General features: G+C 41.1%; 1 protein-coding gene across 3 annotated transcripts in view; it reads right to left on the reverse strand.

Moving 5' to 3' along the window:
* LPAR2 (lysophosphatidic acid receptor 2) overlaps window positions 1–21,389 on the reverse strand; it is a 36,650-nt gene that overhangs the window by 7,760 nt on the left and 7,501 nt on the right. Inside the window, exons 2-3 of one of the 3 annotated variants that reach the window (XM_072399673.1) lie at window positions 15,917–15,978; window positions 10,804–11,556 (exon numbers count right to left, since the gene is read on the reverse strand). In XM_072399673.1, coding sequence (XP_072255774.1) covers window positions 10,804–11,551 — 748 coding nt within the window. In that variant the 5' untranslated portion in view covers window positions 11,552–11,556; window positions 15,917–15,978. Of the gene's footprint in view, window positions 1–10,803; window positions 11,557–15,916; window positions 15,979–18,078; window positions 18,218–21,389 lie in introns of those variants that run through there. The other 2 variants (XM_072399671.1, XM_072399672.1) reach the window with 2 other exon arrangements.

A 21,389-nucleotide genomic window follows, 5' to 3' on the forward strand; every position in this document is an offset into this window, starting at 1 on the left:
GAGGAAGTCATTAGTAGGTCATTGAAGGAGCAAAAAGAGCAGCTAGGAGAAAATTTTTTCTATCAGGTCGGAAAGATTAGTGGGACAAGAACTGTAAAGGGATTTGAAGGCAAACACAGGAGCTTTGGGGATCTGTGTGAAATAGGGATGAAGTTTCAGCTTGATAATTGATAACTCTTAATATCTGACATTGCCTCAAAAATTCCCTGATCGGAATCAATTACTGCCATTGAAACATATGTACAGGGAATATTTAGGGGAATGTCTGATTCCCTGTTTTATAAATAGAGCCCTGAGTGTTCTTAGCTATGCATGTGGTCAACTTCTACACATAACAGTCAAAGTCTGGGGACAGCATGACTGTGTAGTCCCTGAACCAGGTTCTTGGTCCTGATTACCTTATTTAATGCCTGAACAGGGACGATGGCAGCTTTGTAGGATAAAAAGAAGAAAAAGGCATCATTAGAGAAATAGTGTGATCTCTGTGAGAGGTCATAAACTCTTGGAGGTGTTAAACTGACACATTACTTAGCACATTCACTTAACAAGAGAGTAACTTTTATATCGGATACTCAGTCTGAATCAAAGGAACTAATACTAGAGATATGATATATTCTTAATATAGAATGTAAAATTCTGATATGGCACATTTTTCATGTGAATATTTTCACAAAAGTATTTGGTCTGCAGCCAGTGTGAAATGCTTGTGAGTTTTCTGTGAAATGATACACCACATGTTATTAGGTGGGATGATGATGGATGGAGAGAAGAATTCCTAATATGGGAAACCGTATCGAAAGCGAAGTAATGGGGAAGTGATGTTCTGTGCCATCAGTCGGATCCCATAGTCCCTGGCACCACTCCGCTATCATAAAACGTTTAGGTTTGGCTTTACGTCCAGCAAGGATGTCATTTGTACCTTTCCATATTCTTGGTAGGTAAAGTATATTGGAGTCCAATACAAAGTTTAATACATGATTCGATCAGAGAAAGTGTCACGACTCCAAGACACAAAGCTCAGTCAGCTATGGCAAAGTCACTGAGGAGGGGGATCAGCAGAGAGGTAATGCTATGGGGCACACAGGTTCCAAAAGCACTGATTGGTATGCAATGGCTGGAGGTGATTGAACCTAAGGTGAGATGGGCCATCGGGTTTGGATTGGCCTGCTATATTCTCTATAAACAGTTCCTCCATTTACTGAAAGTATTAAAGCCAGTTCTACATTCATAACCTTGTTCTGTTATCACAAGGACCCTGCCGCATCCTAATTTCCAAAGCTTAGCTGAGGGTCCATTCATCTTTTATGGTAACTTAGATTTAGTGCATTGCATTGTGATTCTATTCATTTTCAATGCATTGTTACGTGCCAATACATTAAATGATGGGTTTTTACAAATTCAAGCTGATGACCTGAGTTGGCAGTTTTATTCCTAATAAAAGTCTTAACACAATAAACAATAATAAAATGCAATACCCCTGACAAATGATGAATGGGTTTCCTTTAACCTCAGCTTTCAATATTGGCGCGCAAGCTCCATAAGTTTACATAACACCTCTATGTATGCAAAGTTTACCAGCTACAAACAGCACAATGTAAAGGTTAAGGGCAGGAGTAGAATCTAAATAAAGATGCTTATTGAGATAATTGCAAGGAAATAAAACAGAAAAATGTAAACAAATATGTTCCAGGCAGAACGTGAAGGTCAGCTTACTTATAAATAAGTTCATCTTGTATGTTCAGGGTATAGATGAAATTCTTACATTGTTTTCCTCATTTAAAAGGATAACTGTATATTTTCTTAAATTTCCCTGTATAATCCCCTCATTCCCCCACCCAGTGCTGCTAACCAAAACCAGGGCCCATTCACAACATGGCATTGTGATAACGTGATTACATATATTTGTGCCCTGAATGGCACACCAATGCACCTCCATATCACATGTGCACTGCCAAATTTCTGCATACAATGTGTTTCAGTCCATTTTTGCAGCCCCCAGTATAGTATGAATGGCTCCCCAGACTTAGCATGGCCCTGTTCCATCAATTTTCACTGCGCTGCTCTGCCTGTAGCCACAGATATTCTCCCATAAATCTCCTCATGTGCATTAACACCATGGCCCATGGTACGGGACTTCTGGAGGCTGCTGTCATTATGGCTCCCTAAACAAATGAATGTGGCTATGTGCAAAGTCTGCGGACTTACAATGCCTAGTTCTGCTCTGTGTCTCTAAAAGTGGCCATCTAGGTAGCACCAGGACTTTGCTTCACCTATTCTGAGATGGTTGTGCCTTAGATCTCACACTGCAGATATACAGCTATGAGGCTTTCAGCATAGGAATGTATAGGCACCTCTATATAACAGAAGGTGCTCAGCCATTTACATTTTATAGACAAAACATACATTTTACAGGGCACTTGTGCCAATGCTATGGATTGTGGATGGGCCATTGGAATCCTCACCCTGCAGGACTATGACTCCTGCATTGTACATAATGAAGAACGAACTGTTGAAGATGCATGAGAAGTTTGGGATTGAGATTGTTTTACCGGTACCCTGGTCAAGAAAAATGTGTATTTAACCCATGTCATGCAGGGGGAACCCCACTACAAGGGTAGTTTTGTCATTTACATGGAGTTTAAAGGCTGATCATCCCATACAATCTCCAATCTACCAGCAACAATGAATCACATGATTCTGCTTCATTGGATACAAATGTATTTTTCGGATAGCTAATAGCCAGGTTTACTTTAAAGCTTCAGAATCAAACATATTGCTGAAGATACAAAAATGTGTAGTGTGAACTTTTCCCTGGCTCCGCATTTTTGTCTTATCGGAGGAGATTGTAGTGAGAGCCTCCTTTATAGGTCCCAGAGAGTCACTGGGGGGGAATCGGCATCACAACAATGTGAGATACAGCAGCTGGGAGTGTGATTTATTCCTGCACATGTCTCCTATTTGTTATAGTCATGTCTGTCCCCTTGTTTATTTCCTATTTTCATCCTTGTCTGTGTACTCCTTGCTTCTTGGAATTCTAGTTAGCATCATTTTAGGTATTTTGCTTGCTCTAATTTTACTTACAATGTGGCATTGAAAATTGGATAATTCCCCAATACAGCCCTCTCTCGCCATAGCCCTCTCCTCTTCCCGGAATGTCTAGCCACTGTCTGTGCTGGCCCAGCATCTTTGTCCCACCCTCCTAAATATAATCATATATGTAGCTACTGGGGAAGGAGCAAATGGAAGAATCACTTCAGTGACAGCTTAGGATCTTCTGATATCACAATCAGGATGGTGGTAATCTCAGGGACTATGGATGTCTACACAAGGGAGACTTATACATGCCAGTCTGATGACAGGGTCTCTTTAAAATCATCTGATTATAAGTGAAGTGAATTTTATTTTCAACAGTTGTCTAAAAGGAAGTTTCCACATTGGAAACATTCTGTTTTATTACCGTTTTGATGGCAATTCTAAATGTCAGTATTGGTGACTGTGGTCACAAGGAGGAACCGAGACCAATCTGAGGTCTACTACACACGATGATCTGGTGCCATTGTGGAGCCCAGACGACTGATCCCATTACACTGTTCTCCCCAGCCCCTCTTAGCCGGATATCCGGCACTTATGGGTAACCACCCCGCTGATGAGCTGGGTAACAATACAGCGGTGGCCACCCGTCTAAAATTTCATCTCACCCAGCTTAAAAAAATGTTTGGGTTGCACACTGCACACAACTATACACGATTCTGCCTTCATGAGCAATACGTATTTCAATCATTTATACATTCTATACAATTTAAATACTTTTATTATCTACAGACATGTCCAGACTATTCACAACTGGTCAGGGCACCGAAAACCGTTCAATTGGTCGGCTGCTAAATTATTTGTACATTCACTTCAGAAATAAGTTTAGAAGTGAAAATCTGCTCATGTCTACTATCCCTAACCCCTCAGCACTACTTCCAAAACTAAAAACTGCAAAATCCCAAACCAGAAGGAAAGTAAAATCAAACAGTAACAGGCTGTACGTAAAGTAAGTGGGACAACAAAGGAGCAATGTATTGTGACAGTGGGCAGCCATAATTAGTAGTCAGTGCCTGGCTGGTACTGTCTCTTCCCTCCAGGCTGACTTGCTGCATTGTCACTGACTTGTAAGGCTCCTTCACACCACATTCACTGCTTTGATGTGAGGATGTGTGAATGTGCTTTGCAATGTGCTGGTAAAACACATTGCTTGTTTTTCTTATTCTTTTTTTTTTGTTCTCAATTTGTTTGTAGTTCTTTTGAATGAATTTGTTTAGCAGTGCAGGGCTTTGTGTCAAAATGTGATGCACAACAACATGGCGGGCTGGTGTGAAGTGAAGCCATAGGATTGAATTGTTTTGTTCTTGTGTTAAAACCATGTTGGGCGATGCTACTCAACACTGCTGGCAAATACTGTGCACTGGGCAAATCTTATATACAGGGGGCAAATCCCATCTACAGGGGACAAATCTATTGATATGGAAGAAATCTATCTACAGGGGATACATCTTATCAGCCAGGCTCATATCCTATCTACAGGGGGCATATACTATCTACAAGGGACAGATTTATATTGTAGTGGGATATATCTTATGTAGGAGGTTCACATCCTATGGGCAGATCTTATCAACCAGGGTCACATCCTACCTACAGGGGGCTTGTCTTGTCTGCAGAGGTCAGATTTTATATTATAGGGGACAGATCCTATGTAGAAGGTTCAGATCCTATCTACAGGGGGCATTTATTATCTACAGAGGGCAGATTTATATTGTAGCTCTTATGTAGGGGGTTCAGATCCTATCTATTGGGATCACATCTTGTCCAGGAAGGGGGGATCTTATCTACAGGGGACATATCTCATGTACAATGGGGGGTTAGATCTTAACTGTAAATGACATATTCTATGTAGGGGGTTCAGATCCTAGCTACATGGGAAGATATTTTATGAATGGGACAGATCGGAGCAGATCTAATGTAGGGGGATCAGATCCTTTCTACAGAGCCAGATCATGTGTACAATTCGATTGAATTATTGAATTCTATACAGATGAATTCTAGGTTAGGAGTTATCACGTGAGGAGCGGAGGACATGACTGCATTCCATCACCACCAAATTACACTTTATTTCACAATCTGAACACCTGCATCAAACTGGAAACATTTTCTGCTGTGTAAGCTCATGGCAATCACACTTCCCCTCCTTTTTCATATCTCAGACTTTTACTTTTCACCCTCTTCTATCCAATCACACCGGCTTTATTGAAGCACAGATGGAACTATTGATTTTATAAATTAGTGTAATGAAAATCATATCAATTACTCAATGACGTCCTTACTAGTCCCTTGCTGAGTAAGAAAGCTGCTTGGAGGCATCTTAATACATAACAAAACATAAAAAAAACAACGGAGCCAAGAAAAATCTCCTGGAAACTAAAATGTTTCTCTTTTTTCTTATTGTGGGCTCCAAGGTTCTTTTATATTCTTGGTTTGGGAGTGCCAATGGGGAATGAGTATACATTGCATGCAATGTTCTCCGATGCTCCGCATACACTTTTCAAAATTTTTATTAGATTAGATGTTAAATTTGATTTTAAAAATTCCGTAACAATTCAGAGGTTTAGAAGACATAAAGAGGAGCAACCAGAATGCATTGATTTAATAAAGCTCTCCAAGGCTGGAGAAGATACACTTTCCTCAGTGAACCTGGGTGATCCAGAAAATCTAGAAAGGATCTGGTCCAGGATTAAAAAGATTCACTAGCAAATTACTTTTAAGAAATCAATTCCAGGTTTGCTGGATCCCCCACCTTTATTGATGAAAGTGTATCCTCTCCAGCCTTGGAGAGCTTTAATAATACAGGCTCAATGGGTCTGATTTATTAAGGGACTTCAAGACTTGAGAAGAATATGGGTAAACCTGGCTTATCCAGCAAACCTGGGATGGACTTCTTTTCTATTAGTTGACTAATGTTATAACCTTGGACCAGATCATTCCGGGTTTGCTGGATCACACAGGTTTTTTTAATACTAGTCTAACATCTTCAGTTTTGGAGAGCATTGATATATCAGGCCCAAGGCCATACGATCGTGTGGTGGGCATGGTGTGAACCATAGGACAGACTGGGGCTTTTGATTGGATTCACTCAATACCAACACGTGCAATTAGAAAACCCCAAAAATGGGTTATTACAATCATTTTTGGATGAATAGAAAAAACTGGCTTATGTGCATTAGGCTTTAGATAGGTGTCCCTACTGGATGATTTTCTATTTTCTATTCCTGTCCCTAAAGTCATGACAAATTCAAAATTACAATACCACCCCAACTGTACAATTATGATTTTACTACCACTATCTGACAATATTTCCTAGGCCAAACAGAAAGCTTGAATCTTCCCAGCGGGGACACAGATGACAGTAAAACCTGATGGGGAGATTTAGGTAAGATTGCTACTTAGCTACTAAAAATGGGACTTGTAGCTCATGTCATCAATAGAAGAAACTCTATCGGACGTAATATTTTCCAGAAGCTTTGTTCTATCATTGCCCAAATCCAAAGCAAAGAGTTTTTGGGCTGCATATTTTCTTTAGGTGGAGCTTCATTTTATGAATGTGCAAAAACCACATACCTAAGTTGGCCATAACCAGAGATGGCAGAACTGATTACCATGATTGTGAAGATTTATTATACACAGATATTAGCTGATCCCACCACAATCTGCTTTCTATTAACAAGTAATTCTGACTTGTTCTCACCTTGGTGACCCCTGGGAGCAATTTGTAGTCTGATGGTTGGTGAAAACTGGCCTCTAGAAATTCTGCCTCTATATCAAATGACATACTACAAATGAATGCAAGAAAAATGGATGTTCAGAATGTAAAAGATAAGGAAACTGTAGCCTGGGGCTCATGTTTATACTACAGCATGCCCAGGCTTCCCCTCCTCCTTAATATGGACTGATTATTTCTGTCTGTTCACCACACTGTGCAGAGTTCATGGAAGGGAACACTTTTACTTTACATTTTTTAAATAAAGTGCAGATATCCTTTGTGTCCCATTCCCTGACCTAAACTAACCCACCCTCTCTCTCCAAAGATGTATTCTGCATAGACTTCTATGGGTCTGCCTTTGTTTGCTTTGGGACACATAGAAGTCTATGAAGTCAATTGTGATGTACTAACTGTAGAGGCAATCGGATATCAGTAATTATTCATCTGTGGAGAAGTGCCGGTACCCCTTAAAGTTTATCTAAACCCACAGTGACCAATCAGACTCCTAGTTTTGTGTGCACAGACAATAAAAAATAGAACTTTGCTGGTCAGCTGCTGGAGGGCAACTTTACATCAAACTTGTCCTTGGCCCTCTGAAACAAAAACATTGCTAGTTATTTATCTGGGAAGAGCTGCACATTCTGTATTACTGTATTATTCTATATTACTGCTCTGGGTAGCAGCGATCACATTAAGGGGCTTTTCATGTGTGGGGGAGTTCTTTAGTTGTAATATGGTGATTATAGCTGGGAACTCCTTGTCTAAAGGAAAGAAGAAAGTGAAAAGAGCTGTAAAGAAAGAAGAGTAAAGGCACAGCTGGAAGAGAAAAATGGAAGTAGAAGGGGAGGTCAGCTAAAAGAGATGGAGAATGAGGATGGGAGAGAGAAGAGAGCAGGGGTGGGGAAGGATGAGGGAAGAGAGACCTGGAAGAATGGGGGAGAAGAGAGCCGAGGGGATGGAGATAAAGGGTGCTGGATGGAAATGAGAAGCCTGGAAGGATAAAGGAAAGCTGGGAGGATGGGGACGAAGAAGATCAAGAAATGTGAGAGAAGAGACCTGGAAGGACTGTAAGGAAAGAGTTAGGAAAATGGCGGTGAAGATAGCTGGAAGTATAGTGGAGGAGAGCACAGTATGGGAAAGGAAGAAAGCCGGGAAGATGGAAAAGCAGAGAGCTGGAAAAATTGAAAAAAGGAAGTTGGGAGATGGGGAGGGGATAGCTGGAAAGATAGAGAACTGGAAGGATGGGGAGAAGGAAAGCTGGCAAAGGAGAGAGGAAAAAAGCTTGGAAGATGGAGGTGAAGAGACCTAGGAGGAGAGGCTGAAGGAGAAAAGATCTCAGAGGATAGAGAGGACAGCTGGGATAAGAAGAAGGAGAGACCCGGGAGGATAGACTAGAAGACGGCTAGAAGAGAGGGAGACAAGAGGTGGGAGGATGAGAGTGGAAGAGAGCTGCAAAATTATGGGGGAGATGAAGGATAGGAAATAGAGCTGGAGAATTGAAATCAGGAGATCTAGAGGAAAGCTGACAAGATGAATGTGGAGAGCTGGGACTAGCGAGAAAGAGAGCCAGGAAGATGGAAGAGAAATAAGAGGATAAGGAGAAGAAACCGGGTAGGGAGAGCAGGAACAATGGGGAGAAGCGAGCCAGGAGAAAAGGGGAGACATGAGCTAGGAACAAGGTAAAGGATGGGAGAAAATAGAGCTGGGAGGAGATGTGAGATGAGAGCTGGGAAGGGTGGAAGAAGGTATGGGAGAGAACCAGGATAATGGAGTTGGGTTTCAGAAGGAGAGAAGAGTCCTCTTTTTCTAAAATGCCAATTGCCTTACCCCCCCAGGGTCAATACTTGGTACTAGGTGTCACATATATGCATACTTGTTACAGGTCAGTACACAAAGCCGAGGACCTCTCTCCTAGATTGTAAGCTCTTCTGGGCAGGGTTCTCTCCTCTTCCTTTGTCACTGTACGTATCTTTCTGTCATTTGCAACCCCTATTTAATGTACACCGCTCCGTAATATGTTGGTGCCATATAAATACTACTGTTTATTAAAAATAATATTAATAATAATAATGACACACGGGCTCCATCAGAATAAGATGTCAGCCATGGCAGCCTCCATGCTTCTTGCAGGAATGGTTACCTTTTACAGTGATTTCCGTATCGATGTAATAAAGCCTTCTCTGATCAGTCATTTTAGATCCAAGAAATGCTACAAAAGGGGCTAGTACAGTATTACTAACAGGAAGTGTTCTGTATGCAGCAATATCATGCTGATATCATTATAAGATCATCTCTTACACTCACACACCCCACCTGCAAGGCATCTATTTTTTTCTGGATAGAATCCCAAATCTGAGCCAAAAGTACAGTCAGATTTCTGAACAAGTAGATTCGGCAAGCACCGGGATTATCCTCCATGGGCATGTCAAGGCAGAGGTCACTTGCCATATAGTGACTTAAGACTCTAACTGTAAAACCGTCATTATTCAATATCACATTTACATCATCTGGATACAGAATGAAATCTTAAACTAGGTCAGTGACAGATGTCAGATGAATGAACAAGCGTTGGTCACGCAGAACTGTTCTATGGAAGGAGAAGGATGACTGAGTGGCACCCTGCTGTGCGCTCCTCCATTAGACTGCAAAGTAGGCGTTCATGATCAATCATACATCAATCCACTAAGAGGGGATCGCTGTACATATGTCAAATTATTGCCCGAGACAAGGCTGACGGATCGTCCGGGGTGGAGACTATCTGACATAGGTACATACCTTTAGACATAGAAAGTTATTAATTGTGATCAAAGTGAACACAGCTTCACTTTGTTAAGCAAGCAAGGTGAGCATTCACTTTTGTATGTGAACAACAGCAACAACATCTAATGGAGCACAGGCACACCAACAAAAGGGTTACCTGTTGACTGTATGCAAATAAAGCAAACGTAAACCCATATATATATATATATATATATATGTCAACTTTGCAGTCCCTGGATGATGAGATGGCTGCATTAGTTTTCTTTCAAATTGTTGTTCTTTTAGAGTTTAGATCTAATTTAACAAACAGTACAACAATCCTAACATCTCACTGATCCCAGCATACTAATCTCCAGCGGCGAAGTCATGTGACGTGCAGAATTCGGAGTAATACGCCTACCACACCTTCTGTAAGCTTTAATGCAACCTATTATCATGCATGCCAACACCCCTGGCCGATGCAAGCAGCTATAAAAATAAACCTAAGTAGATGTAAACTCTAACATATAGTTTGCTGTGTCTCATTATTTCCATCTTGTGTTAATTATAATGTTTTGGTTTTCATTCTTTGAGACAGGAGAACAATTGGCAGACATGGGAAAAGTTTGTACTTTTTTATCAGTGTTTCTTAACGCACATTCTACGGGACCAGTGTTCTCCCCAGGTCCCCTTTTAGCCGGGTGCACCACCCGGCACTTTTCGGTGTCCACCCGGCTATTTTGAAAAGTTGTGTCACAATACAGGGGATGCTACCTGCCTACAATTTCTTACCACCTGGCTTGAACTCTAGGAACCCCAGGGTTCCTCCAGAGATTGCTAGGGGTTCCTGGAACATTGAGCAGTTTGTGCCTCTCAGGTCAGTTTAGGAGACACCAAAGATATTTTTGGCTATCCATAAGGGTGATATTCTTCCCATTGGCCAGCAATTTAAGAGGCAATATTCCCACTTCTAATTCACCACTATTCAAACTATTCACCACACTAATGTACTGTCAGCTGTGAATACAATAATTATAGAAGGGGTTCCCTAAGACCTGAAAGTATTTCAAGGGATCCAGCAATTTAAAAAAAGTCAGGAAATGCTGCCCTGTACCGAAAGCATATAAGTAAGGACCTTCTTGGCAGGATCACCAGGTATCATCCTAATAACTTTACTCCAACCATCACCAACATAAACAAATATGAGAATGTAGGGTTTGGGTTCATCTCTAATTTAACTTTAAAAACCACAACGTAGTACTTACTTAAGATGATGAACACCGTCTTCATCAAGTTGATCATGGTCTCCCGATATTTGGGATGGAACGATGTGTGCTTAGACATCCTCACCATCTTTCTTTTGACATATATGAAGATATGCAAGTACACCACCATCATAATCAAAAAAGCCACCAAGTTGGAAACTGCCCAGAAGATGAGATAACTCCGACTGTACAGAGGGGCCATCCGTGAACAAGTCTCAATACTACAAATGCAGTGCCAGCCAAACGAAGGTATAAGACCCAACAACAAGGCCGTAAGCCATATACAAGCTATAAGGATGCAGACCCGCTGGTTGGACATCTTACTATGAAGCTGCATAGTAAATACTGTCTGGTGTCGCTCCACAGCTATGGCTAACAGATTGGCCACCGAGGCTGTCAAACTTGTGTCCAGTAAGCTCTGCCGCAGCATCCACGTTTTCACAGTCAGGGAGGCCGTCCGTGGTCCGGTATGGAACATGAGATAAGTGTAGGCCACTCCAGCAAATAAATCGGCCGCCGCCAGGTTGGCTAGGAGATAGTAGATAGGATAGTGAAAGCGTTTGTTGATTACAATGGCTGTTATAACTAAGATGTTGGTCAGAAGCACAAAAACGCACACAGTTAGTCCCAGGCCAACCACCAGAGAGTCTTTCGGCCTCCATATCGTCGTTAAATCCTTTCCGCTCTTATTGTAGAAGAAAGCGATGCTTTCATTGAAATAGCACTGCTTCATTTTGAGGGGTTCCATGAATCCTACAATGAAGAAAAAGATAGATACTAGTAAAAAAGCACTAAATACGTAAACATAGAAAAACTTTAAAAAAGGTTCAAACTATAAATAAATTACATATATTTTGCTAAATTATTATTTCTCACAAGAAATGACCATTTTTTAATACTTTGGTCATCCTAACTGCATCTTATGGCTGTTGATCATCACCTTTTAGCCAGATCCTGTCTACATGCACCAGCTCCAGCATCAGCCATTGCTTTCACCCTCACTAGGGCTACGTACACATGTCAGATATTTCTCATCCGATTATCACTTCAGGGCTAGTATCAGATGAGAATATGTACAGCGCTCATCTGATGCTGTTCGTGCCCTGGTGGCTCCAAGACTGAAGTGAAGGGGAGAGAACACAGCTGGGTGCTGCTCTGTAGTTCTCCCCCCTCCTATCTTCATACAGCAGAATGGCGCTGTATGTACAGCACTCATTCATTCATTTTTCAGCCTTTTGAAGTTGGAAAGGATCGTGAATGATCCTTTCCAATGACAAAAATCCAACGTGTGTATGTAGCCTAAGGTATCAAATGCTTATTGAAGTCCAACAACCAAAAATCAACAGGAGGTTGTGGTCTCTTGTAGCAAAACACTTTTCAGGTCTCCTGGGGCTCTATTTATAAAAAAAAGGGATTCCGACATTCCGACAAACATTCCCTGGTGAGACTCAATTACTGCCATTGCATGTTTGAGGGATTGTCAGATTCCCTGTTTTATAAATAGTGACTTTCTGTTTCCTGTATGGTGAATGTGCCATGCAGTATGCATACCAGTGTTGCATGGCACATGTATTTTGATGCACTGCGGTTTAGTTATATTGGCTGCTACTGGACACAATGCAAAACAGCATAGCAATTCACAATTGGAGGCACATTGTAGTAAAATCCAAGGTAAATTACAACTTTACTGCAGCACCACTGAAAAGGCTATTAAAGAAATCTGTGAAATTAAAAAGATCAAAAGTTATTTTGTAATGACATTACCATGATAAAATTAATATGAGATTCAAGAGTTAGGGTTTACCATTTCCTTTCATACAACTGACAAATAGCATACGTACATATCATCTTCCTGGATCTGCTGATTTAGTGTTAGCCTTTCTGCATCAAATGTTTATCAGTCGATGTAACTGAAATCTACATTCAAGGTTTAATATAAATTCGCCTTATCTTTTACAAATCAGTTCCAATTTTACAAATGTTCTCTCATTATTGCAGAAAGTCACATGCGATGTCTTTTCTGCAATAATGAATAAATAATTTGTTTAAAGTACATCAAAATGTTCCATAAACAAAAATGACAATTCAGAATAAGCCATCACTGAAAACACTTTTTTTTACTTTTTTCATCTAAAGGTTATCTGAGGATGTTATATTGCCCCATAGCAAAGTTGCCAACATTTTATTTTTCAGGGATAATTCACTGCTGAATAAGCGAATCCCTGGCCAAACATTTTCCCCATATGTCCCACAGAGCCACAGTCTACTGCAATTGCTATTATGTCATCTCCAGATGAGTTTGTAACATGATTTTTACATTTAGGATTTGTCTCGAAAACAAATATTAATGACAAAGTCTAAGAATTGAATTTGACACACCAAAAAAAAAAGCGTCTGAAAGTGAAAAGTAAAAAATATTTCCGGGATAGACCTTAAAGGTAAAGGATAGTTCTGCACATATTTTCTTTTCTGATATTATAGATGGGAATAAATAATACTGGGAAGAGAAAAGCAGCACTGAAAACCCAACTGAAAGGTTGAAGAGCTGAGTGAAACATAGACTTCCTTTTGTGCTAGCTGTCTGGCTATCTTAATGGTTCTCTGGCTTCATACTTTTTGTAGTTGCTGATCTGAAATAAAAAGGAGCTTCACTGGTTACACACTTACTCCAGGTCAGTAGCTCAAAATGTTCTGAATGTTGAATTTAGGCAACCAACACTTTCAAAAGTATGTCAGCAGTGGCAACCTACTCACTCCTGCACCTTTAGGCTATGTTCACGCTGGCCAAGTGGTTGCAGTACATTTACCGCTTCCTCCTTCCAGGGTACCGCTGCCTCTGTGGAGACCTTACATGTGGCTTCTCCAGGCAGAAGCCCCATGGAAAATGAATAGGGGCAGTACTAGTAAAGTTCACAGACACCCCCTGTCAAGTGTGCAGACATGGATCCTTTAAGAACCAGCGCTGCTGTGAGAGTGTCCTGCTTCAGAAAGACGAGGTTCCAGATCACTTAATCCCAAAGCATGTGCTTAGTAACATGTACCCTGACCCTAATTAACCCTCCTTCCCTTCCAAAATCCATACCTGGGGTACTTACACAAGATAACTGTTAATCAAAACAAACAATACCTGTTTGGTAAAAAGTGTCTAACTATGTCAAATCATGATGGATCAATGATGATTTACAGGTACAACAAAACATTCTATCATGTCAGATCCATTCTAGTAATTATCTGTCATTGTCCATCATGTGTACAGATGTCTCCAGGACTACAAATGATAACGGACACAACCACACATTTGGATTGGTGTGATCTTTAAGTTCTTACACTGGTCTGTGAACAATTGTACCACTGCCTTACATATAGCAACTTGGGTTAATATGTCTTTCTTTGTAAATACTTGTTTATCGAGCATTGTACAATGTGAACAATTCTCTAACGTGAGTATATGGCTGTACCTGAGATACGACATATAGGGGTCCCCTTTCTTGTTAACATTCTAGCATTACAGTCCGGTGTATGACAGCCCTACAGACTTCACTATGGTTGTCTTTGCTGCCTCGGGACACAAGGACTGCAATGTGCAGACACGTTTACTGTGGCGCTGGAATGTAAACAAAGGTGGGAACTGCCAGCCACCACATCTCGGGTAAGGATAAGTCCAGGGAGGGGAAGTTAATGTAGGTCTGGTATAGGGGACACGTAGGAATACTGCACAGTTGGTGAAAGTGTAGTCACCCTTTAAAGTGCTTGATCAGGCCGATCATTATTGCAGAAAAGAACAAGCGTTGTCCTTTCTGTAACAATGAGCCTAATTTATTAAAGCTCTCCAAGGCTGAAGAGGATACGCTTTAATCAGTGAAGCTGAGTGATCCAGAAAACCTGGAAGGGATCTGGTCCAGGATTCAAACCATTTGCTAGCAAATATTAAATGAATTTGAAGAAATCTATTCCAGGTTTGCTGGATCAACCAGCTTCACTGATGAAAGTGTATCTTCTCCAGCCTTGGAGAGCTTTAATAAATCAGACCCAATGTGTCTTACCTTCCATACTGCTTAGAGTATCTAGTGACAAAGCTGAGTTGTGCATGCGCAGCGCCAGCTTTCATTGCCAGGGAAACCCTTGTGTGTGCCAGGGATGAAGGAACCCCTGTGTGCCTATGTGGGAGTCACATCATCCTGGCATGTCTTGGCCAAAGGTTTCCCCTGGAAGGAAGAAGAGAAGGAAGATGGTGGTGCCCTGCGATGGAATGTGGATAGGTGGGTTAGGGTTTTTTTTTATTCCACTTTAAAGATGAAGTTTATCCTTCTTATATTTTACCTTCCTTGGATCATCCCTTCCCAGAGATATCCGCTCTGTACAACGGATGAGATAAACACATGAATGAGTGAAATTGGATTCAGTTGGCCAACATTAAACAGAGTTACATGGCATGTTGCGCCACATTTCTTTCCATGCAGCATGTTTCAACTGCATTTGAAACTCATGCAAAAGAGGTCAAATACAGCCTTTACCTTTTATAATGCATTCTAATGAAAGACATAGCGATGGACCAGAAAGTCTGCCAGCATAAGCCCTTACTATTCCCATTTCCCCGAATGGTTAACAATCGCCTGCACAGCTAAATCCAACTTGCTTTGTACTCAAGATTAAAAAATTGAATTCTGTTTTGTTACAATGTAATCTTGATGGGATGGCACCGAAGCGGATACCTTTATAGAGAAAGCTATAAGATTCAGCTATAAGATTCAGTAGCTTACAGACAAGAGATAAGTTAAGCAAATTGTCTGTTTAGTCTGTACAATTATCTTCACAGAAAGGTGGCTTATTCCAGACAATGCATGCGTGTCTTTTTAATAGCACGTTTCTCCTAAATGCAGCTATGGGCCTATATTTCATGCTGGAACCAGGAACTGACTCACATGCAAAATAGAGTATCATTTGTTTCATGTGCACGCTTTCAAATCTCTCAGTGACCACAGAGGTGAATCATCTTCTTCAGTGCAGCTATTTATATCCACATCAATGGCGGTATGCTCCAACCATCTCATAGTGGTTTGGTCAGCTTGTGGCTCTGCAGCCCGGGCAGTAAGGCACAGGGGAGCTTTATTACCTGGTGGAGGAGAAGGAGGAGGTGTTGTCCATTGCAATCAGTCACATCCCACCAGTCCTTTTCTAATGTAGGTAAAAAGAGAAATTTAAACATCCAACCAATTGCTACAGAGACAAGGATCATTCTTTTTTCTCCTCGTCTCTATTCCAATATTTACACATATATGCCTTATACTGACATCCTCAAAACTTTACCACAGCCATAAGCATGTTTGAAAAAAATCCATAATCCACTTTAAAAAGACCCTGTCACCTAAAGTTCTCAAAGGCCCTAGCTGACAAGTAAAACTATGTACACACATCAAACGATTGTCTTCCGAGTTGAACGGTTGTGCTTGTCATGGACAAAATCTGACATGTGTACAACGGTTCCCAGAGGTCTTTCATCAATCTGCTGTAGCTGATTGACTAATGACCAATTAGGAATGTCCACTGTGCAATCCTATGGAGGAGAGTACAGCAGGGTGCCGCTAGCTAATCCTCCACCTCCTCTCTCCAGGGAGCAGAACGGCGCTGTACGTATAGCGTTCATCTGTCAATGGAAATTATAATTAAGAATTGTTACTGGTGAAAATCTTCGGATGACTATCTGACATCTGTATGGGGTTTAAAGTGGAATTAAACCCTCTATACTCACCTGTACCCATTCCGTGTCCTGGCCATCTTCCAACTTCTTTTTTTCTGCATCCTACTCTTCCACCATCTTGATTGGTCGGGCCAGGATGACATAACTCCTGCGCAGGAATTCATTCAGTCCTAGCATGCACAGGGGAAGCCGGGAATCCTGGCATTAAGGCTGAGCCGTGCATGTACAGCTTACCTTTTTTGACAGTTCCCCGCCACAATCAGGTGAGTAAGACAGATTATTGCATATCCTGTCCTTTCCTGCAATAATAACCTGCCTGATGGAAAATTCCACTTTAAAGGTATGGAGGAGCGTGTGGCCTCCAACTCCTCTGTGATAGTGCTGGGCTTGAACCCTGACAAAACAGCTAATTCTATTGCCAGCTATGGGGGTGCAAGGAGTGCAGGTAGGACAAAATACACAACGGATACACAATGGTAACACAAGTATACAGTAGATGCAGATGCAGAGACACTGTCTAACAACCCATACATAATGACTTGTAGAAAAATAACAAGCTTAAGACAGGTTCTCTGCTTTGTTATTTAGAGAATGCTCCAATACACAACACAAGCTTCACGCCATGACCTGCTTTATATAAAATACTGGTTCAATGTGGATTAAACACTGAGCCTTCAGGTGAACGCTGCAAGTAATCTTACCAAACTAAGGCTGCCCATAGAGATGTCAGCCACCATTCTTTTGGCTGGATTTGGCAACAACCTCTACATATTCCAACAGATGCACATAAACCAACCAAGCTTTGGTGGAATGCCAACTATAAATGTATGTTCTGTTTACTACTGCGCCCCACCACCTTGCAATATTTAGTCCAGGCAGCCACTTCCTGTACTACAATACTCCTCCCTTTCATTCTGCTTTAAAAATACATATGAAAGCTCAGGTAATCCAATCATTTGTGTTAATGTTTGCACCATGCAATGTTGATGCCCAAAGGCAGTCAGAGTACATCTGCATTTCTATATGCCCTAGGAGGTCCATGGGATTCCCCAAGATTTCCTTTTTAAATAAACCTAGTTTTTACAAAAGTCTTCTGCGCCTAAGGCTGTAGGCTGGTCTTCTCCTATCCTGGGCAAGACTTGTGACTTTTGCCAAATTAGAATTGGTAAACTAAAGTAAAGCCAGCACCAATTGGGCGGTGTACATTGATCCAATGTTACTTCATTAGCTCGCTACCTCTTTTACAAATTATTATTATTATTATTATTAATAAACTTGCCAACATATTAAGCAGTGCTGTACATTAAATAGGGGTTGCACATGACAAACGGATACAGACAATACCACAGGAGGAGATACCATCTGATGAAAGGTTCTAATATAGCCTCAGCTTTCTATAGATGTTCCCTTTAGTTTCTATTCACATCTTGTGCTTCATACTCATACACATGTCCCTCCCAGCTTACTTCTATATCATGAAAAGTTCTCCACCTTTTCATCGTCATCTACAGCTTCCTTATTTACTCTGAAATGTCCAGCTTCTATAAAACCGAAAACCCCAGGACCCAACACCTTACCTCCGTACACTCCTGCCAATGTCAGCGTAGATGCCCTCTGTTCTCTTATTTCTTCCATGAGGACACAGCAGCCTCTCCTCCCCCTCCGAAGATCACCATCTTCCTCCTGATATGCAAGCCACTACCTGTAGCTCCAGTCCTGACTCTTACCAAATACCAGCAAGGTGTGACAGGAAGGAGGACCTCACCTTGCTGGAAAAGTACACCTTTCCACTCAGGTTACAGTTAACACACTCCTGTCGGGCCAGTCTGACACAATACAAGAAATGCACAAGTGTGTTTACTTATCAACATGCATTATAAAGCCAGATCAGTCTGCATACATTTAGAGTGAATCTGAGAGATTTAACTCCAGGACCTCTGACACATCAAATTCTTGTGTGATCATTTCCAGTGATACTGGAACAAACAAATGCAAATACTATACACAGCCCTGTTTAGTTCTTTAGAAAGGGGATGGGTAAGGATGAGCTGGAGGCAATCTGTTGTGTCTTTCATCATTATCATCATCATTAATAATAAACAGGATTTATAAAGCGCCAACATATTACGCAGCGCTGTACATTAAAAAGGGATTGCAAATGACAGATAGATACAGACAGTGACACAGAAGGAGGAGAGGACCCTAAACAGAAGAGCTTACAATCTCATAGGAGGGGGAAGTAACACACAAAGCTCGGTACGATCGGTAGGGTTAGTCCCTATTAGTTCCAAGCAGTGAATACGGATAGAGACTCTTGCACTGGACTTTGAATGGGATAAATAATACCTTTCACAGGGCTGGACTTTTAATTTAAAACATTCCTATTGGGGTGTTTTCTATTTGCACTAAACATAATCAGAGGATTACAATAATAATGATAGAGCACTTTTTGTTCCTGCCTCTCTGAAAAATAGTTTTAAAACTTGAAACATCTTGATTTGCTTTACAACATATCTAATGGGGAGACATATCTTTAAAGTGGCACTTACTGCAAACAGCATGCTCCTCCAGGTCTCCCTAATACCCAACAATGTGTAATGTCTTCTGTCTCCTGCTGTCTATATGTCTTACAGATGACTACTAAGATCGTCCATCATAGTAATGGGACAGCAGATTGTGGCATTTCCTAGTTTGGTTAGTGGTTAGTGAGAACACAAACTCTTCTACTTATCAGTAGGTATAAAATCATCTCATAGCCCATATGGGCAGCATGGTGGCTCAGATGTTAGCACCCTGGCCTTTGCAGCGCTAGGTTCCAGGTTCGTATCTCTATCTGCATGGAGTTTGCGGGTTCTCCCTATGTCTGTGTGGATTTCCTCCTATATCCCAAAAAAACATGATATTAGGTAATTGGCCTTCCCCCCAAAATTGACCTAAGGCTACAATAATGACTATGGTAGGGACATTAGATTGTGAGCTCCTTTTAGGGACAGTTAGTGACATTACTATGAACTTTGTACAGCGCTGTGTAATATGATGGTGATATAAATACTGTGTAATAAGTATATCAAGTGGCCCCAGAAAAGCAGATCACAGGACAGATGGGGGATAGCTGTACCAACCCTGGATTTTCTCCTGAGATGATCACAAGTTCATAAAGCCTTTGCATGCAGCCTAAAGGTTAGTTTAAGGTTAGAGGTCAGGTCACGTGAGGAACACTTCTTGAACAAAAAACCAACAAGCCATAAAGATCAATCCCAAACTTTACTTTGGAGTTCAATTGCCCTGACATATTCTCACCTCCAATGTCTATGTGGAGCCCAGCTGTTCCCTGATCTGCCCTCCTACATCAAATTAATATATACACAATGCAGTATTTCTTATCATGAAAACCTATTTACTTACTCTGCTTCCAAATTTACAAACAATATTACTCATTTACTGGCTTATCCAAACCCGGCCAAAGTTATCAAGTTTTACAGCCAGGAAGGATCAGGACAAATCCCTGAGAACCAGAAAAAACGTGATATAAAATCATAAGCCGTACAAAGCCTTGGAATGTGCACAATAAATGCCAGTAAGTCATGCTCATCCCATCTTTAAGTAACAAACAACTCTCCAAAAATCCCTGACCTACTATAAAAACAAGGCTCGCATAACTAAAACCAGACTTAGAACTCGACCTGTCTTTTGTGTTTATCTAGCTGACCACCGCTGACAATAAGAATAACAAAAGGCTAAGCTAAGACAACATTCTTATCTGATACTCCCAACTCCTTCAACAGCCCTGACCAAGGACAGCAGATAAGCCCAACCTAAACTTACCCCATAGCTCCTTCTTTTACATCCAAATCCCTCCGGCCCTTAAAGCCCCAATTCTAATAGCAACTAGGTTGATATGTGAATGCTGTGTGTGGAAAGTAAGTGGTTTTATGGAACAAATGTGTTTGTATGCCGCATTTCCCCTCATCTCCTAATGAAAGAGGAACGTAACCCTTACCCATAAAAGCTGTGATTATTATTATTGTTATTATTATTATTTATATAGTGCTGACATATTACACAGTGCTGCACAAAGTCCATAGTCATGTCACTAGCTGTTCTTCAAAGGTGCTCACAATCTAATGTCCCTACCATAGTCAATTGTCATTAACACAGTCAGAGTCCAATTTTGAAGGGTGGCCAATGAGCCTAACTGCTTGTTTTTGGGATGTGGGAGAGTATGGCGGCCCCAAGGAAACATGCTGAGAAAGATACCTTATTGCAGAAGGGACAGGCGATGTCCCTTGTGCAGTAAAATACTCTTACCTGCCTGACTTCTCACCTGTCCCCAATCCATCAGGAGCACCGACAACTTCTTTTTCTCCTCCTCCTGGTTTTGATCCTTAACCAACTTTATTGGCTGGGCTGGGAACTCCTGTGCATGAATCTGGGAGTTTATTTCAGGTTTTTTGAATAACTGCATCATAGTGTTATATAACATTTGGCAGTTAAGTGTGTTTTATTGCAGAAAGGACATCACCTGTTCCTACTGCAATAATTTGTTATCAGATGTCACACCCATAAAGAGTAACGTACACACACACATTGTTGCCCGAAATGAACTTCTGTGATCAAATTAGATGAAAGTCTAACGTGTATAGCAGTCCCCAGACATCATTCTTTAATCAGTTCTGACAGATCAATGAATGAAAGCGCACAGGCAGCCGATGAACTTTTTTTTCAGTGGCGTGCAACTCACTTGTCCACCCCCAACCTTGTGTATAGCACTTGATTTTTTTCAGTGTTACTAGAAGAAACCAGAAAAGATTGTTTCCAGCAACAGAAATCAGATGTGTGTAGAGTGCAAGAAGACGTGCAAGAACTTTTCCAGCATTCCTGGAATACA

This window comes from Pyxicephalus adspersus, chromosome 2 (assembly GCF_032062135.1).
Source record: "Pyxicephalus adspersus chromosome 2, UCB_Pads_2.0, whole genome shotgun sequence".
NCBI lineage: Eukaryota > Metazoa > Chordata > Amphibia > Anura > Pyxicephalidae > Pyxicephalus > Pyxicephalus adspersus.